A 17,031-nucleotide genomic window follows, 5' to 3' on the forward strand; every position below is an offset into this window, starting at 1 on the left:
CCTTTGAGAGCATCTCATTCTCCTCCATCTGTTCACCAAGGTATGCGACCGAACACTAAAAACCGTCAGAAGCGCTAATATAGCCTTAGATGTTCTCAACCATGGGATGATTCTCAACCAATGGAGAAACTATGGTGGATTTCATATTTGGGGAGCGGAAGGTAGACTTTATGTGGCGGCCGAGGAGACTGGAGGGCCACTATTATTGTGTTCACGAACGCCTTCATACAGCGGCCATCACGTTTGCTCATAAGATATGGTTTGGAGGTGGCTCTCAATAAGCAGTTTGGATGTAGGCTAGCTAGCATCTCTATCCCGAGGGTCGTTCAATGATACTTCCAAGGTGGCCAGAGAATATTTCGAGTCTACAAAGGTCCAATGCTTCTAACATATGGGTCTCGAGAAATCCCCTCTGTCTTGATTTATACGTGTGGGTGACATAAACAACGGAAAGAGCCCAAGGTATTGGGAAAACCTTCGTCTAACCTCCCGGAGGCAAATGATTACGGACACATACATACCACTGTGTGACGTTTACCACACTAATTTACAATCTCCTTCCTTGTTTAGAACCAGCCATCCGGCTTCAAATTTCTTCTGCAGTAAAATAAGACATATAAATACTCCCCTATAGGCTGGTTGTAGTTTCTTGCGCATTGAATTATACATGTTCCTGAGCTCGCCAGAATTGCACAAATTCCGAGTGCAGGTCCTTCCCAAACTTGACGACCCAGGCACTTCGTCCCGACCTCACCTGCCTTCTCTACGCCAGAACTCTTCCACTCTTCGAATTGTACTTGCCACTCTTATCCAGAGAAGTTGATTGTCTCTCCACCCCCCCCCCCCCCCCCCCCCCCCCCCCCATTCTGATATTTTTCTTTACTCAATCCTATGTCGTTTTGATCGACTTTCAGCTCAATTTTATCAAAGCTTGATCTCACGAGACGAACTACTGACTGAGTCTGAACCATCAACTGCCGCCATGACGCGCAAAGCTCGCAGTTCCACCATTTGCGAATGGGCTCTTGGGGTCAGTGTTGAAGAGTACTGCGACTCAGTCGCGAGGCGCAGAGGCAGAAAGTCCAGTGGAAGGCAGCGAATTAGCGTCGAGATCTCGACGGACGATGAATCCGAGGAGGATACGATCAAGATCACCTATCCTCATGCCAGCCTCAACAAAGGCTCGTCTGGCCAATCTTCTGGTATCAAGAAGGTCCGCTTCGACAATGTGGCGACAAAGTCCGCACTAAAGGCGTCGGTTTCCGAATTGTCCAAGGACAAGGTCTATGAAGCCGAGTCTTCAGGTGATTCTGAACCCCATCCCGACTCCCAATGTTGGAATTGTTTTCAAGGGCGTGCAAAACTAATGACGGGAGGTAAAGGCAGGAAGGAAAGGCCATCCAAGTCCGAGGAAACCTCAGACTCTGCACAGGAATTAAAACCCAAGAAGGAAAAGAGTGAGAAAGCATTGAAAAACAAGATGGTAGTGAAGTCCGCATCAGAGAGTGAGGATGGCGGAACAGAGACGACAGAGACTGATACCGAGACCGAGGATGAAACACCACCGTCTCCAAAGAAGAAGAAATCCAGTGACTCCCCCAAGAAACAAGATAATAAAAAGGATAACTCGAAGTCCTCCAAGAAGAACAAGGAGAGTGCGGCTCCTCCTGACACCGAACCGAACAATGTTGGCCCTGCAAGCAGGAAGGGACGAGAAAAAGATGCTGTCACACAGAATGAGAAGAGCAAGAAGAACAGAGAGCCTCAAAAGTTGAGGCCCGAGGCGGCATTATCTCCCCATTTGCGTCGACCAAACCTCATTATGCCCGTTCGCGCCGAAGTTCTCCAGGTTGAGCACACTATCGAGGGTGTTGAAGATCCTCGGCCTAACGCTTTCCACGATCCGCAGCATGGTGTCCTCCGAGTCTACCATGGCCCAGCCTACGGCAATCCCTATGGCTTGCTTTATCCTGCTCGTGACCCAAACAAGGCTACCTTGCCTATTGGCGTACCGCATCCTTTACATAACCCCTACTTTCATGGGTTCGCCAACCCCACAAACCCCGGAGACAACCATTTCAAGGGCCAATTTCCCTGGGGCCCTGTTCCCATCACCGGTATACCTGGAGGGCAACCAGTGATGGCACCGGTCGATCCAACGCAAATGCCGCCGTACTGGGTTCCCATACCGACGGTGAAGACCGCCTCGACAAAAGGGTCTCCTAAGCCTGTCATGTCTGGAGCCAACGGAGAAGACACATCGTCTACAGTGGCGAAGAATAAGGAGAAGGGGTGGGATACCAACGTTGGGCCTCAGGGAAACTCTGTTCCCTCCCCCGCGAAGCTCGCCAGTCCCACTAACGTAGCACCATCCTCACCAATCAACATCAACCTGACTGTGAATCCCAACACGCCGTGGGCTGCATGTGCTGGAAACCTTAGCAAGAAGTCTAGTCCGGACAAGAACGGTTCTCAGGCTGGAAGCAAGGTCAATGGTGGTGGATCCAACACCGGCAGCAAGAAATCGTGGGGCTCGAAGAAGACCACGGAGTGGCAACCGCTGGCAAGTGGACAACATGCGGACCTTTCATGGGACATTCCCGTCAACAAGCATGAACGCAAATCGGGCTGGCCGCGGGCCGGGGACGCCAACAATGACTCTTGGGGCACAAACGGTGGCAACGGAAGTAACAGTGGATGGAACAATTCAGGAAATACCCAGAACAACGACGCCTGGGGTGCTTCGGATAATACGCAGGGCAACAACGACCAAACCACTTTCGGTGACAACAATAATAACAACTGGACGTCCGCGAATGATAATAGCTGGAATATCTCTGGCAATAACAATCAACCGGCGGCTATGAACAGTGATAGATGGCGTGCGTCGAACGACAAGGAAGACGATGCTTGGGCCAACACAGGAGACAACCACCACAACTGGACGACGACTTCCAACCATTCTGGCTCCAAGAGGTCGGACAAGGGTCAGAATAGTGGATGTAGTAACCGCAGTGCCTCTGGACAAGCCCGGCTTGCTGCGAACTGGGAGAGCCAAAGCAACAACGTCGGCTTCTCAGGAGGGCGTGCTGTCTCAAATGGCTCAAACAGATCTCACCGGGCCCAGAGCCAGGCCCCGGCTTCGAATGGAGGGTGGGACAACAACGCAGGCCCTACGACAAACAGTCCCCTTGGCAATACATTCAGTAAGAGTAGCAGGTCCAAGCAGGGCTCGAAGAAGGGGTCTCCCAGCGGCGATGCGTGGGGTACCGCAAGCAATTCAGCCTGGGCTCCCCCAGACAACAACGCCGGACCGACGACCAACAACAGCCCACACGCATCTCAAACGTCGAAGAAGAGTTCGGCCAGCGGGGGCAAAAAGGACCAGAACACGTGGGCGGCGGCTGGCGACGGCGCCGGATGGGGCCCTGGGACCACGGGCGGCGAGGTTGACTACAACCCAACCGCGACCGAGATGAGCAAGGGCTCGGGTAGCAATAAGAGCATGCCGGGCGCGTGGGATAATATGCCTCCCTGGGGCGACCCGACTTTGGCGCAGTCAACCGGAGGACAGGCGGACAATTGGTGATGTGCGTGTTTTGACAGCAAGCAGACTTGCTGATTTATTTGGAGCAACAGGAAAGAAATCCCGCAACTTGTTTGTTTGTGCGCATGGGTTTCATCGTCATGCGGATTCCGAGACTGCATCTCATTTGGCAGTTAGTCTTGGAATAGGCAAGAGTGATTGTAGTGGCAAGCGGGACAGGGGCGAGTAGTTCATCTTATAGATTTGCCAATCAATGGGCGCAGAAGGCGACGGCAGGATTTGGCGCGGTTTCCCTGGGGTCAGGGTCTAGTGGCCAACTCCCAATATATGGCACACAGAGCAGATGAAATAATTATCAAGACGTATGCCGATCCAAGACAGAGATAAAGAGGAGTGGACAGTTTTGCAAATTGCTTGTAGTCTACAAGAGGTACTACCTAAGAAGAACCGTGACGCCCGCAAGCCAGCGAGAGGATCCCCAAGGGAGAGAGGAAACCTCGATCGCTGGTCCATTTGGGTATCGGAGAGAGAAACAGAGCGATGATACCGGACAAAAATGCCAGAACGCGATACGAATCAAAGTCGGTGCTGAAACACGCGAGTCTTCGGCCAGGGTGCCCAGCAACCCCATTATTCCTTTTCGGACACGTATCTTACTCCTCGTCGCTCGACTCCTCCTCCGAGGCCTCCTCAAGCCACTTGATGAAAGGCTCGGCGGCCTTGCGGACCTTCTTGGAGGTGGACAGGTCAGTGTACTTCTTGCTGGCCTTGCTGCCCCACTTGATGGCGACCTCCTCGCTGAGCAGGTCGTGGTTGTAGTACAACTGGAGGATCTTGACAATCTGGGTGAAAATGTCGGGATGCTCCTTGCCGAGGCTGCCGACGAGGCGCTCAGTACCACCGAGAAGGGCCTTCTCGTGGCGCTCAGAGGTGACGAACTAAAACGCGCCAGTTAGCAAAGAGTGTCTCTCTGATGTTGACGCGAGATCAAAGTTGAACGAACCTGCTTCATCATGCCAGCGCGCTTGGGGATCTGGGCGACAATGTTCTCGTCGAAAATGGTCTGGACCAAGACGAGGACAGCGCGGTGCTTGGTCTCGATACCGAGCTCCTTGGCCTTGACAAAGATGTCAATGGAGTCGACCTTGTCGACGCTGCCCTTGGAAGCGGCCTCGTCCTGGATCCAGGTGCCGAACTCGTCATAGACGGTGCTGCCGGAGGCCTCGCCATCCTCCTCGTCGTCGTCGCCAATGTTGAGCTTCTGCTTGAACTCGCCAGGAAGCTGAGCCTGGCGGGCCTTGACGGCCTCCTCGCTCATGTCCACGGCCCACTCGTGCTCCTGAGTCTCGAAGTGGTCAATCTCAGGGGCCTCCTTCTTCATCTTCTCCAACTCGTCGTCGCTACCAACATCCTGGTCATCGGCATCGTTGGATCCGTGGTCGGATCCCTCTCCGCCGCTTCCGCTTCCCTGGCCGTTCTGGCCGTTGGCCTTGGCTCGGCGCGCAGCCTTGCGCTCGGCCTTGTCCTTCTTGCCCTTCTTCGGCTGGTTCTTCAGAATGTAACCGCTAAGCTTCAGGCGGAGGTCAACCTCGGAACGCTGGCCACAGGCCTTGCAGTCCAGGAGGATGCGTCCGTCCTTGATGTTGACGTCGGTCTCGGGGTTCTTGCACTTCTTGCAGAGAACGAACTTGTTAATGAAGCCATCGAGGTGGTCTTGCAACTTGGCGGCGTTGTGAGAACCGTTGATGATCCAACGGTCGTCGGCGGGGTCAACGTTGGTCTGGGCACCGAGCTCGAAGCCGAAGTACTTGATGACAAAGGCACCGGGACGGGCGAGAGACTGGGCGACGCTGCTCAGGTTGACGACGACGGTCTTGATGCCGTTGCCCTTGCCTTCGATCTTGGTGACGATCTTTTCCATCTTGTAACGATAGAAAGCGTCCTTGACGTCGCGGCGAACGTTGATGAGAGAAGCCATGATTGCGGTATTTGGTAATAGGGTGACTGAAGAGTCTTTGAAGGTGTTGGTTTGGGAAGGGTTATTGGGATTGGAAGTAAGGGCTCAGGAAGCGAAGCTGGTGGTGCTGTCGGTTGAGCGGACTGGTAGCATGAAGAAGCTGGTGGTCGGAGTGGTTATGGAATCGACGATTGGCGAAGCTGGTGAGGAGCAAGAAGGCGGACTCAATGCTCAACGGGTCTTTTGATGGACATAGGGTAAAGCGAGACTAGATCGTCTTTGCTGTCGGTAATTCATGAAATCCTTTAGGAAACGGACTTCAGCCAACTGAACTGATGTTGGGGCTACAAGGTTTCCGCGCTATGCGAAATGATTGCAGCTTGGGGACAAAGTGTCTGAAGACGGTGGTATTGTCGTGCTGATACATAAACTGCTATGTGCCTTGTACCGCGTGAGGGTGTTGGGTTATGTTCAACTCTCGCGGGGGGAGGACTCGGTGGTCGGGACGATGCGAGAGAGGGTACTGTTATCGGCGCTGCTGGTTTATATTTTTTTTTCGGCGGGAGAGTGCGACTATTTCTCTCGGGAGATGGTAGGTTTTGTATGCTTAGTTAGCAGGGTTTACCGCGAGCGGCGCAAGGTACAGAGATGCCGGAGCAGAGCGGTGGACTGCGGTTGCAAAAGGTGGGTTAAGATAATTGCGAGATGTGGTGGATGGATCTCCGAGCGGAGGGTTTTGTGAGTTTTTTTTTGTGTGGGAAGAGGAGAACGGAGTCGACTAGGCAGGTCAGCGCAGAGTTTTGGAGAAAAAAAGGTTGGAGTGGAGTTGGGAAGGGAGGGTTAGGGAGGAAGAGTCAGGAAGAAGATCGGAGACACATGGACGGCAAAAAACGAAACCCAACCTGCCTGCCAGCTGGGGCAAGTGCAGTGCGGTCGGTTGGTCTCAGCGTACCTCATTCACTGGTACCTCGGCGCTGCAGGCAGCACCTCGAGTTAGGTGCATGTTAGGTACAGGGGGCGGGCGGGCGGGAGGTTCTGGCGGCCTGGTGCGCCACCTCCTTCCAAGGCGCCTTAAATCCGACGGGGGACCCTCGGAGGTTCGTTGTCGTTTGCCCCACGCCAGCCACTGGTCCAGTCCGAAGGCTAGGATGCAGCACGCAGCACGCAGCACGCACCACATTGAACCCCGCCGGCTTCAGTGTTTGCCTGATTGACTTATGGAAGGGTGAACTGCGACAGCTCTGCGTCCGGCCACGAGGTGTCAATCAACGGTCCTCCCCGCTTCAGGATGCGCACATTGTACACACAAAGTGTGTGAACTGAGCTCAAAAAGAAAGGGGGGAGGGGGGGTTCAGTACCAGCACCAGCAGCCAGATTGCCAGAGCAGTTTGTAAAAATAAAAATAAAAATCCCATGGGAAACCACCATTTGCCATCGGTGGGCCAGACCGGCTTTGCCCGTCAGCCGCCAATGTTCGTTTACCCCTCGCCTCACCTCGCCTCACCTCGCCTAACCCCAGCCAACAGAAGCCAAGCCAAGCCAGTCAAATGTGATTCATGGGACGAGGCGCTGCATGTCATCGCTCGACTTTTGCAACTCAAGGCTTGAGCCGTCCACGTAATGCTACCTGGCTCAAGGTGAGCTCAAACCGAACCGGCATATTATGCATCGTTTCTCATTGGCTGCAACTCCCACAAAGTACTCCTTCAAAGGCGAGGATGCTACGGTGACAGTTGACAGTAAATGCCAGCGCTGTCTCATTCAAGAGGCACGTTGTCTCCGTATTGTTCTATTTTCATTATTTCCACATGCATGCATAGGGGCGCGTCGTTCTGCGAAAACGATCAAACACTTGATGCAACACCTGGTCCTGGTATATCCTTCACCTCCAGCACTAGCCATCCTTGAGTGGCTGTCTTCGCCCGTCTCACGCAGATGCCCATTGCCGGCGACCATGAAGGCAGGTCGACTTATTCGCGCTTTTCGCCTAGCGGAACAAACTGCAGCAAACACTTCTGGCCCAGCGGCCGTGACGAGATGAGCTGGTCAGACATGGCCATCGACTCAGCCGTCATCGATGCCTCAGGAAGCGTCGTGTAACGGGAGTAAATATCTGCGAGGAGCGTCTTCATCTCGGCAAGTGCCAGGCTGCACCGTGGCTGATTAGAGGCAAACCTTCCTTCTGGAATTAGGGAGGGGACAGCAACGGGCCACTCACTGCTTTCCGACACAACCTCTTCCTCCGTTGGCAAACGCGAACATAAGCCGCTTCCTCTCGGCATCCCCCGTCGGTTCCATCCACCGGTCAGGGTTGAACAAATCCGGCTGGGGAAACACGTCGTCGTTGATGCGATGGACAGAGTACGCCTGGCAGCTCACCACGGTCTTTTCCGGGATGAAACAGCCGTCAACAGCCCGCCCACCCCGTGGCACATACCGCGGCAGAGACATGGGGATGGCGGGGAAACACCGAAGACCCTCCTGCACCACGGCGTCCAGAAACGGCATCTTTTCGAAACCCGCTCCGGGATTCTCCTCCAGCTCCCGCCGCAGCTTCTCCTGGAACCGCATCGATCGCGGCTGCGAGAGTTCCCACATCAGGAAGCACAGCCCGTCGCCTGTTGTGTCGATGCCCGCAGCCATGTGGTCGAGGCATTCGCCCGCCATATCAAGCTGGTCCAGGCGCCCGTCGCCCGACTTCTCGTGCAGGCGACTGAGCAGCGTGAACGGGGCCGGGTCGGATTTCTTGCTAGATTCGATGACAAAGGTGTCGGCGAGGGGTGTCTCGCGGGGCTTGGCGAAGAAATACAGCACCTTGGAGAGCAGCTTGTGCAGTGTAGGGCTGTAATGTTGGACGAGGCGATCTGCGGGTAACGGATTAGTCGTTCCCGGTTGGAAAGAAGGTGAAGAAAACGGCAAGGGATGCTCACTCTGTAGACTGTCGTCGGCGGCGACCTGGTGCATCATCTCCTCGTCCGCCTCGTTCTCGAGGCAGTTACTGCCGTACGGGTGAAACAGGTGGTGCGTAACGCAATCGCAGGCGTAAGAGTGAAGGCTCATCTGTGCAGGCGGGTGAGGAACCCTTCTTCAAGGAGTATGTTTGCTCGGGCTTCCACCTACAAATATGTCGTGACTCTTGCCGGCAGATGCCTCGCATCGGTTGATGAACTTTTGGGACCTCTCCTGGATCCCGCCCAGGGGTGCCGGCCGTAGGACGTTGCTGTTTGCGTACCGGTCGGCGATGATCCTCTTGCGCTTCGCATGCTGTTACACACGATCAGTCACTCATCACCTTTTGAGCATCGAGTGCAACTCGGGGCCGTACATCTTCCTTGTTTAATGTCGTGAACATGGTGCTGCGACTGGTGAGCCCACTGCCGCCCTAAAACCGGGATCGGGTACCACTCTCATACCGTCTTCCGTAAACCCTGAACAAGTTGTAAAACTCCGTCTTGTCATAACCACTGCCCCCGGAGCAGTATATCTCCTTGACAGCCTCATAGGAGGTGAAGGAGACTTCGCCCGGAGCAACTCGAACGACGGGACCGAATTCCTGATGAAGCCGGTGGACATATCTCGTCCTGTTTCCTTGGAGTTCGTGCCACTTCAAGAGGAGGGAAGTAAACGACGATATCCTCGGACCGGGAAGTTTCCACAACGATGACGAGACGCAACGGACAATGTATACTATGAGGAGGACGGCGGAGGCCGCCCCCAGGAATATGGGTGAGAGGAGTAGCATCTTAAGATACCGTTGCCTGTACTTTCTGACAAAGGGTGACGTCTCGTTGACCCGTGACCAGAATGAATGAAGGGGAGCGAGACGTCAAGAAAGCGTGCCGTGGATCGTGAACCGAAGCATAGCGACGCCGGGGCCTCTTATCAGCTCCGGCCCGGCGGTGATAGACGCTGGTCAATCAGAGGGTTTCTATTCGTAAATGACCAAGCGCCGGCGCCGATAGGGGAGCCCCGAGGATGCGTTTTAGGTAACGGGAACCCACTACGAACCCCAAATTGAGGAGTGAGGGGCACTGTGGGTGATCAACTTACCCCTCCATAACCCGAAAAAGAAAGAGAAAAAAAGGCAGACGGGATCTCGTCTACATGGCCATCTTCACGTTGGGAGGCTGACTGAAATGGAATCGGATTATCACAGAGTTTGAATTCAACCCATGAGCCGCCTAGGACGCCGTCCACCACCTCACCCGGCCTCCAAGAGCGCCAGATCACTGCCCCCATCAAACCAACGCCCCGCCTGCCTCGGCAACTCATACTAGTAGTACACCCGTCATATCGTCGTGCAGCTCATGCCTTGAGACGACTCTTCTTTCATAGCTCGTCCCGTCTCTTAGTACCCTGCGTCGCCCTGTCATTCGAATTGCCCCCTCCAAACAAGCTGCTCAACCATGACATACCGGGAATTGATACCGTTCCTGCCGGGGGATACTCCTTTCCGTTGACGGTAACCTTGGGCGTACAGGTGCACCACTGGTCCTCGGGCACGCCGCTCAGGGCCGAGGGAATGTGTAGGCCGCAACCGCGCCAGGTTGCCTTTGCTGTTTGGGCGATTCCGCTGTCAGCTACTGCACGGAGTGAGCAGAGAGATATTAGGTTATCTTACAGCAAGTCGAGCAAGTGACTCCGAAACACATGTTGAGGTGGTGTGGAGGTGCGTTGGAAGTGACTGGATAAGTGCGGAGAACGAGCTCAGGAGGTTGGACGTTGTGTGTATGAGGCAAAATGGCACTTATGGGTTCGGCGACTTCGACTTTGGAATAGTGTTTTTTCAGGTTGAGCGAGTTGAGCTAGTGGATGTCTATGAGATTCCGAGGGATTAAGTATTCGCGGTACCCGCGATAGCATAATCCACCCATCCTTGGGGTCGCCGACCTGCATTGAGCATCACCGCGGGCCTTTGACCCCGAAAAGGTGGGCCTCGGCGCCCAACCCTGCCTATCGCCGACCTCGCTCCTCTTCCGGGGAAGTGGGGGAGTGGCAGAGTAAATGTTTGCATTTAGCATATTGCAAATAATACCCAGTGCCAGTGAAGGCGGACAAATATCCTCAAGTAGGCCATTTATTCCAACCCAAAAGTATATCGACAAAATGAGCGCTCGCAAGATGCGTCGAATGCCAACATGAACTTGACGAGAGTTCCCGTCCGCTTGCCCGGGACTGATTTACAACTCCCGGCCTATGTGAGCACATTCCATACTACATTCATACTTGTTGGAGGAACTGAACCACGCGGTCTGCCAACCATTGCTGAGACTCCGGGTTCTTCACCGTGTGACTTGCTCCTGGGATCAAGCCGGACAAGGCGTGGACACTGGGGCTCGTCTTCCTCCATGTATCTATGAGAGCTTGTTTGTCGATCTTGGCGGGGACGAATTCGTCCTCTGCAGAGTGCAAGACCATGACAGGCTGTTGGAACCGGTTCCACACCTGTGAGACAAATGACTCGTCCAGGTCGGATGAGAAGTAGTCATCATCGCCGCTGGTTATCAGAGTAAGCGTTTGACTTGCACGGTAATCGGGACCTGGGTGAACTTACCCTTTGGCTGTCAGAGAATGCCAGCGGTACGCTGTGAGAGGGGTCGCAAAAAAAGACGGCAACAGGTCTCGGGGCATGGCCTCGCCCTCCTTTCCTTCGGCGATCAACTTTTCGGCATGATCCAAGCTCTTTTTCAGCCATGCAGGCTCGGTAAAATCAACAATGCTCTCTCGGTCAGAGGCCGGGCCTTGAAGAATGAAGCCATCGACGGGGTCCTCCTTCTGCTTGGTATACTCCATGCAGTCCTGTTGAAGTAAGCCAAGACTTTCAGACAATGTTATTGAAGGATAGTCTACACACCTGGCATCCCGTTGAGTGGCCCATGAGGACAACCTTCTTCTTTCCGATACCTCGGAGATACTTTACCAGAGCCGAAATGTCCTCGACATCATTCTTCAGACTTGAGTAACCATAGCCACTGAAGGAGCTTCTCATGCGGATTTCAAAGACGGACCAGTCTTGTCCTATCTTCTCTAGGTGCTTTGCGATGGCCTTTGTGTACAGGACAGTATGGGGTCCATCGCTGAGACCCCCTATGAAAAGGATGGCGTTCGAAGCTTCAGACGGGCCAATCTCGTAGGCGCTAGAGTGTGGGCTTGGGGAATCGTAAGGATGGACCGTGCAAGAGAAAGATGTCGAAGCCATAATGACTGGCAAAAAGATGGTATAGAAATATTCTAGATAGCTGTTTCGGGTCTTTGGTTTCCTGGGTTTCTACCCAAGACTGAGTGATGTGCTTTCTGGTTGAAAAAGCGTGTCTGTGTTGTCAGGTGATGCAGTTGCTCATTCGCGAGGGTTGGCGTTAATTAGGAATCTGAAGTTGACGTAACGTGGTGGAGGAGGGGAGCTCTAAGCTATTATTGGAGGGGAGCTCTACCAGCAGTGTGCGTTGTTGAGTTGAACCTGCTGTTGCGGGGCTGGGAGATGCTCTTCTAGGTACCTTGGGTGCCAGGTACTGTTGTTCCATAGTGGGGTTCACCTTTGAAGTTGCCCCAGAGGGGGCAACCCGATTGGACCAGCTGCCTAAGTAAGGATTGCCTCTAGGCTCGCGGTATCTTACCTCACACAGCAAAGTTGTTTCCCAGTGACTGAATGCACTTGCGCTGAGGAACGATATAGTCACTCCACAACCACAACCCTTCGTCTCTCCTGCGTCAAATTTCTTCCCATAATAGGAAGACGAGCTTCCTAGAGCTGTAACCAACCCCGAGATCTATACCCCGGCGAAAGCAACAACAGAGGCTCTCACGTATTAGCCTGAGAGGGCAGCTGCTACACCATGGCGGCTAGCTCGGCCAACTCCAATCCGGCTCGAAATGAGTTCTTCCATCAGGTGCGTTCCGTCTTATATGGTAGATGCCATGAACTAACAGTCTTTGCCAGCTCAAGCCATGCTGTGTTTCCATCAGCCAGTTGGCCATTCGGCCACCAGAGGGAACTTCTTCGTTCAAACGGCTCTCAGAGTTAACCGACGAACTGTTCAAGATCCTTAGCATTCAGGTCAACAGAGATGCGTCTGTTTTGGACGAAAAACTTGCCGACTACGTTTTCTTCCCGCTCTCTCACGTATTTCGCAACCAAACTCAGTACCCTAAGCGGCTGATCGAACTTGCAATCAAGTGTCTCACCATCATCATCATTCACGGCTGGAAGTCAAATATTTCGCCCCAGATCTTGCAGCAGCTCCTGATTCTTCTCACTTTTATAGTGGGGGGAGTACCAGGCCAAGAGGAGGCACGCGACTTGCCCGAAGAAACAGAGCTTGAGTCGCTGAGGGCCTTGACCGCCTTAATAACTGTGGCCGGGTCTTCAACCAAGACAGCAGCCGCCCTGACCGAAGAGAAACTGGTACCAACTCTTGGGCATACCATTACAGTGCTCCTACAATGTGTTACAGACGGCAGAACGCCTGAAATTCAGCTTGAAGCCCTGCGCACGCTCGGCTGCTTCTACATGGGCATCAAGGATCACGCTGCTCTTGCCTCATTCCTTCCAGGCGTGGTTTCTTCCTTAACAAAGCTTCTTGCCAAGCCTCAGGGGGAAAAGAGTCGTGTTCTAGTTTCGTCTATTCAGTCGCTGAAACTGGTTCTCGTACAAGTCCTTGGAGATGTCAAGACTCGAAGCATCGCCGCAAGACAGGCCACCGAGAACTCTGCCGAGGACACGAAGGGAGAGATGCTAAGTCCGGCATGGCTGAAGGCTACAGCATCACAAATCAAATTGGCTTTAGCAACTATTCTGAAGCTTCGCACCCACGACTCGCCTCGCGTCAGCGAGGCGTTGTTGGCGTTGTGCCTTGGGCTTCTCGACGAGTGTCATACCTCACTAGAGAGCTGCTCCTCAGCCCTTGTAGAGACCGCCATGGTTCTGTCTCCACCAGATCAAACCTCATCTCTCTCAGCGACCAGCCTGCAGGACTTGGCCATTATATATCCTGAGCTTGGTGAGACCGTCAAAGTCACTTGTTACAATTGGATCACCAGCTTGCCCAGAATTATGCAATCTGCCGACGAAGGCAAGAAACAAACCGCCGTACAGAATCTGACTAAGGGCATGTCCCTGGTCAGTAGCCTTCAGTTGGACTCATCGCTCTTGGACGAGTCCATTGCGGCGGCACTGAGAGATAGCGTCACGTCTTTGATAAGTGGCGTGAAACCAGGCAAAGTCATGGACCAAGTAGTTGCAGATGCTTCATGGTATAGCCAGGATGTGGTGAAGGCTGAGGACGCTTCCAGACAATACAAAAGCGTCTTATTGAACCAGGAGAGCCAAGTTGGCACGCGGTCAGCTATGCTTGACTTGCTCTCCAAGGCTGGCCCGGCCTCTCAACAAACCAAGCTTGCTGCCGAGATGTTGGATTATGCGCGAGACTCGAATGGAAATGCTCAGACAGCCTCATTTTGGCTGAGTTTCGAGCTTCTCAAGACTGCGTTATCTCGTTCCAGCGATCTTGATGATTTATTGGACTTCTCTTCTCTGAGCTCTTCTGGCGATGGTGCCGATTCATTATTCCAGGAACTATACTCGTTTGCAGTTGTGCTGCTGGACTCCCACTCAGAACTGTCAGAAGTCGACTGGAGGCTAGAAGCCATAGCACTCGAGGTCACTTCCTTTGCAGCATCCCGGTCGGGTGAGGCATTCAGGCCGGAACTCATCGACGTGTTGTACCCGGTTGCGACGTTCTTGGGAACTTCAAGTCCGCAATTAAGAGAACATGCCATCACAACCCTGAACACATTGGCTCTGTCCTGCGGATACACGAGTGTGTCCGAACTGATCATTGAGAACGTCGACTATATGATCAACTCCGTCTCCTTGCGCCTCAATACGTTTGATATCTCACCGGCATCCACAAAGGTGCTGACTATGATGACTCGGTTAACGGGGCCACGTTTGCTCCCGTATATGGACGATGTCGTGGCGTCGATTTTTGCTGCATTGGACAACTACCACGGCTATCCTGCATTTGTGGAAAGTCTCTTCGCGGTTCTCAACGAAGTTGTGAACCAGGGTGCAAGATCCGATAGGCTTCTCCTGGAAGGCCGACAAAATGGCCCCGGAAGCCACAAGAAGATCGCCAGCAATCCTGTCACCATCAATGACATAGTTGAGTTATTGAAGAAGCGTCGAGAAAGACAGGTTCAAGCCTTAGATGACGACGCGAATGTTGAGAATGCCGGTGGTCATCCTCAACAGCCTTGGGGTGCTGGGGGCGGCAAGGCTAAAGAAGGCGATGGAGATGAGACTGAAGGTTCAGCCAGCAATGAAATTGACAAGGAGAAGCCACCCAAAACACCGACATACACCCTACTCGAAAAGATCACGGGCCTGACACAATACTACCTTACATCGCCAAGTCCCACGCTGCGAAAATCATTACTCGATCTTTTGACCACGGTGTCCCCAGCTCTCTCTGGCGACGAGGATTCATTCCTGCCTCTGATCAATGCCGTGTGGCCTGTCGTTATAAGCAGGCTTTACGATACGGAGGCGTTTGTCACGATTTCGGCATGTGACGCTCTTTGCATGCTATGTGCCACGGCTGGAGACTTTCTGAGCTCCAGAATCAAGACGGAATGGTGGGATGGCTTGGGCAAGTGGTGTCGACTGAAAAAGGCCGAGGCTGTTCGTTCTCAAAGTAAGGGAAGGACACGTCATGAGACCACCAGGCCAGGCCGAACAGCTGTAGCTGCAAGTCAGGGCCTCGTGATTCCTATTCGGTCAGGCAACAATCTGCTGGGGCATCAATCTACAGAGATTACTGACAGTTCAATATCCGGCGGCTTGGGTAAATTTGCCCAGGCTGCACAAGTATGGGAAGCCGTGGTTCGTCTATTGACAGCCATCGTGTCGCATGTGCGAGTCGATGCCGAAATATTCGACGAATTCCTAGAACTTTTGACCGAAGTACTCGACAAAAACACGGAGGCGCGTCAAGCGTTGGAGGTAGTCAACGCTGATGCAGTTTGGCTGGTCATGTATCAACAAGGGCTAATTGAGCCCCTGCAAACACCACAGCTTGAGGGATTAACATTCTGCTCGCTGGATGGATTGAGCGGAGCGAGACTCGGATGAGGGTCTTTCCCATGGCTTGCGCTGTGGAATATGCAGTCGGAAGCTTTGCCCGCAGTCCATTGTACTACAGCAGGCGAACGGCCAGTCCTCCGCATGATACACGCTACTGATCGCCCAACCGACGGTGAGTTAAATCACATGGCATGCGGTTCGCACAAATCTACGCCGCGGCCGCTGACATGAAGACAACCGATAGCTTGGGAGAAGCTAGAAGTACGCTAGAAGCATTCTGATCTATCCGTATGCAGAGTCTAGATGGCCGTTGGAGCATTATCCATGTATGAGAATTGCCAAGATCGGAGCTATTGGAGCTGAACATATGAGTGCTGCACACGAAGACAACAGAATGTGCCACTGGACACCCTTGTGTTGAGCTGCCCTGTCACTTTAAGACGCCCGACTACTACTGTAAGAACAAGCGGCCGTCGTGCTGACGCGGGGTTACGCACCACTTCCACTTGTTTCGGCGCGCCCGATATCTGTGATGGCAGGGGACAGCTGATAACGAACAGTCTTGTGGCACCTTTAGCGACGGCAAGGAAAATGTCATCAAAACGCCCGCCAATCGCTGCCTCACAAGGGAATCCAGCTATTTTTTTCCGGCAATTCGAAGACTCGCAAAGATTGAATATTCCGTTGACATTGCCTCATCTTAAAAGGGGGGCATGAGAGCAATGGTTCGAGGGGAAGGGGGGTTTGAATCAAATGCATACGATGAACAACGGTCACCACGCTAGATATTGGCGACGAATCAATTCATGGACAGAAGATCCAGGAAGCAGGCAATCTGAATCCTGGCGAGATAGCACATTCTTGTTTGGGAAGAGGGCACCGCGGACAAACACGGCCGACCTAACTCAGCGGCTATTCCCTGCACGCAACAATTATTTCCCTCTTCCTCTTCTTCTCATTTCTCTTCCGAATTCTTTCAACTGTTCTAATTGAAACTCTTATTCCAAAAGGAAAAAACTTTGCGAGCAGCAAAGATGAAATGCCTAATTCACTGCTTGTCTCTGGATTGCTACGTTAGTAGCGTGCTCCAAAGTCAAATAGATAAGCAAGAGGCCGGGGTGGTTCAGGCGCTACGGAAGGCCAAGAGAGGGACAAGAGATCGCCTCGATTGCTTGGCTCCAAAACGAGCCAATGATTGGCATGAGCCTAAGTGCCCCCAAAGCTTGATTTATCTCGGCGCCCAAGGGACGGGGGACTTCGGACAACAATCACCTTACACTTTTACCTCGACGGCCTTCTTCTGGCGAACCGAAGCAAATTATGAGTTTCTGGCATCTAACACGATAACAAGTATTGCCTGCTGTCAAGATGATTTGAAATTGCAATGGGTACGAGTGCTGTCGCAACCAGGTCGACTTGAGTCAGATCATGGCGCCATGCCTATTC

General features: G+C 53.2%; 4 protein-coding genes across 4 annotated transcripts; 2 read left to right on the plus strand and 2 right to left on the minus strand.

The window, feature by feature from the left end:
- Window positions 1-982: 982 nt before the first annotated feature.
- On the plus strand, window positions 983-3,589 carry EsH8_IV_000596 (uncharacterized protein; the record flags this gene model as incomplete). Its single annotated transcript, XM_083265486.1, has 2 exons — window positions 983-1,304; window positions 1,488-3,589. 2 exons carry the CDS (start codon window positions 983-985, stop codon window positions 3,587-3,589), a joined length of 2,424 nt encoding a protein of 807 aa, XP_083124381.1.
- Window positions 3,590-4,200: 611 nt separating this feature from the next.
- Window positions 4,201-5,525, minus strand: EsH8_IV_000597 (translation initiation factor eIF5; the record flags this gene model as incomplete). Its single annotated transcript, XM_083265487.1, has 2 exons — window positions 4,201-4,485; window positions 4,551-5,525. The coding sequence occupies 2 exons, from the start codon at window positions 5,523-5,525 to the stop codon at window positions 4,201-4,203; spliced, it is 1,260 nt and encodes a 419-aa protein (XP_083124382.1).
- Window positions 5,526-7,474: 1,949 nt separating this feature from the next.
- Window positions 7,475-11,703, minus strand: EsH8_IV_000598 (uncharacterized protein; the record flags this gene model as incomplete). Its single annotated transcript, XM_083265488.1, has 9 exons — window positions 7,475-7,652; window positions 7,723-8,368; window positions 8,435-8,564; window positions 8,625-8,768; window positions 9,933-10,060; window positions 10,126-10,309; window positions 10,731-11,001; window positions 11,059-11,303; window positions 11,359-11,703. 9 exons carry the CDS (start codon window positions 11,701-11,703, stop codon window positions 7,475-7,477), a joined length of 2,271 nt encoding a protein of 756 aa, XP_083124383.1.
- A 634-nt stretch (window positions 11,704-12,337) lies between these two features.
- Window positions 12,338-15,633, plus strand: EsH8_IV_000599 (armadillo-type protein; the record flags this gene model as incomplete). The annotated part of the gene is made up of 2 exons (XM_083265489.1): window positions 12,338-12,391; window positions 12,442-15,633. 2 exons carry the CDS (start codon window positions 12,338-12,340, stop codon window positions 15,631-15,633), a joined length of 3,246 nt encoding a protein of 1,081 aa, XP_083124384.1.
- Between the last annotated feature and the right edge of the window lie 1,398 nt (window positions 15,634-17,031).

The sequence above is a fragment of the Colletotrichum jinshuiense genome, chromosome 4 (genome assembly GCF_051148585.1).
Source record: "Colletotrichum jinshuiense chromosome 4, complete sequence".
In the NCBI taxonomy this organism is placed as follows: domain Eukaryota; kingdom Fungi; phylum Ascomycota; class Sordariomycetes; order Glomerellales; family Glomerellaceae; genus Colletotrichum; species Colletotrichum jinshuiense.